Source organism: Perkinsus marinus (assembly GCF_000006405.1).
Source record: "Perkinsus marinus ATCC 50983 genomic scaffold scf_1104296975596, whole genome shotgun sequence".
In the NCBI taxonomy this organism is placed as follows: Eukaryota; Perkinsozoa; order Perkinsida; family Perkinsidae; genus Perkinsus; species Perkinsus marinus.
Genome location: NW_003200720.1, coordinates 46,367 through 50,005, shown reverse-complemented (window position 1 = coordinate 50,005; position 3,639 = coordinate 46,367). Strand labels below are relative to the sequence as shown.

The 3,639-nt window shown below is 49.8% G+C and overlaps 1 protein-coding gene across 1 annotated transcript in view; it reads left to right on the top strand.

The window, feature by feature from the left end:
* The window catches only part of Pmar_PMAR025505 (hypothetical protein), a gene marked incomplete at both ends in the record, with an annotated part of 3,443 nt that extends 3,409 nt beyond the window's left edge, over positions 1-34 (top strand). Inside the window, one exon of the mRNA XM_002765121.1 lies at positions 1-34. This exon is cut by the window's left edge and continues 4 nt beyond it. Coding sequence (XP_002765167.1) covers positions 1-34 — 34 coding nt within the window.
* Positions 35-3,639: the final 3,605 nt, after the last annotated feature.

Genomic DNA, 3,639 nt, shown 5'->3' with positions numbered 1-3,639 from the left:
GGCCTCTGGTCACAATTCAGGTCTAAAGCCCTAACACGCGCGGCCCGCGCGGATGCTGACCGGTTGGCTAAGTCTGGTGGTCGGTCTTCCATCGCATCGTCCTCCAGCAGGGAGGCACCTCCTCCAGGCCGTTCGACTACCTCGTCGTCGTCCAAGGTGGAACTGTGCCGTAACGCTCTCCGCGGGCGTTGTCAGCGGGGAGACAAGTGCATTTATCGGCACCTCGGACCCAACGAGTCCCAGCAGTGGGCTGCCGAGGGTAAGTGCCGTTTCGAGAACTCACAAGTATTCAGTGGCGACGATGGGCGATTACATCGTCGCCACTGATTCCGCGCCGGGAGCTGAGAATAGTACGGCAGGAAATGCTGTGCTCGCCATGTGAGTTACATCACCCACTGAATATGCTAGAGTATCTTTTGGTTCAGGTATCATGATACAATTGATGTATTATTCTTATAAACTAGTTGGACTTGAATTAGTATACCACTCACACACTCTCTCTCTGTCTCTCGCAACCGGGCCCTCACGGGCCTCTTTCAAAACATTCGGAAGATGGAATGGAGGTGGACGGAGGGCGAGCTCTGTATGAGATACCTCACAAACTTCAACCCGAGTGGGGAAGGGCCCCGCGAGGGTCTAGGGCGGCTAGGTCTAGTTGAGGCCGCAGGTTAGTCCCCGAGGCCGCGGTCCTGAGCATTATTTTCTTCTCACTAATCTAGTTCCGGAGTACACGCTCGAGGTGGCCGTAGGACGTAAGAATCCCGCGACTCTGGTCGACTTTTCAACGTCCGTTGCTGATATCCGCTCCGTTCTAGCGGAAGAGTGCGGTGGCCACTTCGAGGTCGAGAAGCTCTTGTCGGAACCCACTGCCCGCTCGAATCAGGAGACCCTGACATCCTACATCGGGCGTCTGGATGAGTGGGCCAGACGCTGTGCTCTAGCCGGCGCTCCCCTCGGTGACGGCCATTTTATCAGGGCGTTCCGTGAGGGAGTGAATGACGAAGTCTGCAAAGAGGCCTCAGGCCTCCTACGAATACTCTGGCCTCTGGTCACAATTCAGGTCTAAAGCCCTAACATGCGCGGCCCGCGCGGATGCTGACCGGTTGGCTAAGTCTGGTGGTCGGTCTTCCATCGCATCGTCCTCCAGCAGGGAGGCACCTCCTCCAGGCCGTTCGACTACCTCGTCGTCGTCCAAGGTGGAACTGTGCCGTAACGCTCTCCGCGGGCGTTGTCAGCGGGGAGACAAGTGCATTTATCGGCACCTCGGACCCAACGAATGCCGGCAGTGGGCTGCCGAGGGTAAGTGCCGTTTCGAGAACTCACAAGTATTCAGTGGCGACGATGGGCGATTACATCGTCGCCACTGATTCCGCGCCGGGAGTTGAGAATAGTACGGCAGGAAATGCTGTGCTCGCCATGTGAGTTACATCACCCACTGAATATGCTAGAGTATCTTTTGGTTCAGGTATCATGATACAATTGATGTATTATTTTTATAAACTAGTTGGACTTGAATTAGTATACCACTCACACACTCTCTCTCTGTCTCTCGCAACCGGACCCTCACGGGCCTCTTTCAAAACATTCGGAAGATGGAATGGAGGTGGACGGAGGGCGAGCTCTGTATGAGATACCTCACAAACTTCAACCCGAGTGGGGAAGGGCCCCGCGAGGGTCTAGGGCGGCTAGGTCTAGTTGAGGCCGCAGGTTAGTCCCCGAGGCCGCGGTCCTGAGCATTATTTTCTTCTCACTAATCTAGTTCCGGAGTACACGCTCGAGGAGGCCGTCGGCCAGAGCTGTCCCGATTCTTCGGAGGAGGACCTCCAGATGCTGTGGGCGGTTCAAGACACTAAGAGTGAGGCATCTTGAAGCTTACGATCAACAATGTCAACCACAACATCACGAACAGATTCATCAAGGCACCTTTCCAAATAAAACGAACGAAAGAATGAAGGCACAGAGCCAACATTCCAAAACGGACAACGATGGACTTGTTGTAAGAACGCTTCAATAGTACGAGTATCGGCATAGCCCTTATACTTGCCACCAACCGGTAGAACCGCATTATTAGCACGCTTCTGGGCAGAATCGTGGAACCGTTCTAATTCCAACGCAGAGAACCCTAACGATTGTACTTGAGATGGTACTCCACCAGGAACAACAGGAGTATCTCCATCAAGTACTGTAGTTATAGGCACTGATGGAGGAGCTGGCGAAACATCACTGGCACGGAGACCACTTCTATGAGAGGCATTTAGCGATAGAGGCACAACTTTGTGCCTTCTGGAGCAACTCTGGATGGCAACTTCTGGATCACTTTGTGAACCAGAATTACGAGACCGACGAGGTGAAATAAGTGATCGCAGGAACGAATAGCACGAGACGTTGCTGTGAGCGATATCGGACCGAGCAGCATGAGGAGGGTCAGACAACCTTAGATGAGCAAACCGCCGAGCAAGTTCCATAATTTCAGCATCATCAAGACGTTCAGTACCAGCATCCGAAAACAATCTCGACGACATAATGTATCCCGGTAAAATATGACGGTTTTCCAATATCTTTGAGTCAACGAAACACCGTCTGATCTCACGTAGAACGTAAGATTAATAACAGCTTGAAAAGTCTATGGAAGTTCAATCGTAACAGACTAACATACTAGCTTGACGCTAGATACACAGCTACATCACAATTATAAGACAACTATGGAGGACAATCTTTTGTGTCTTCGAGTGACTACAACATTCTAAGTACTCATTATCAAAATCCGCTGAACCCAGCACGAATGCTGTGGTCGCCACGTGAGTTACATCACCCACTGAATTATCTGGAGTATCTTTGGGAACACACAATGTAAGTTTGAGACACTCGCTGGAGTTGACAAAGCAAGATCTGTTTAAGATCTTGCGTTCTGTCATGTGTTGCGAAGTAGCTCCCATTGGATTATACCAGAATCATGTGAGGGCTCTCGTGAACGTGTTCATGAACGATTCTGAAACAACTCCAATGCTTTACTTACCCTTATCCCATGTTCATTGGATCCATTCTGGAACTCAGAACCGATTCTAGCGTCGTATTATACATGTCAGAAGCGATTCTGAGTTTCGAAATCGGTTTATTGCACGACTCCTTAGACTACACCACGCTGATGATTCTTCTCATAAAGCCATTCCCATTGAGGTAAGAGGAGAACTCCCTTTGAGGTGAAATTTTGTGCGATACGTTATCGAATTTGTATTGTCATTGTCAAATCGACAATTCTGATTGTTGCATTAAACATTGACTCTCCAACTCAAACCAGCCTTACGACACAGGTCGATCTTGACTACCCATTTGCCGGACGGGAAAATCCAAATTCGATTCCACACTATCAACAAACTCAGAAACGATTCCAGCTCTCTCATAACTCTCAGAGATAAGTCTTCGCGAAGTCAGCTCCGGTATCGATTATAATAGGTTTATCAAATACCCGGTGTGTACTGATCAGACTACTGGGGTCGTACAATAAACCGATTTCGGAACTCAGAATCGATTCTAGAAACGATTCTGAATTGTTTCAATGAACGTTGGGATTATTGGTTGGGAGTCAAAACTTGCACGCACGATCTTTGTGCATGCGTGCAAACTTCGCTCAACATCATC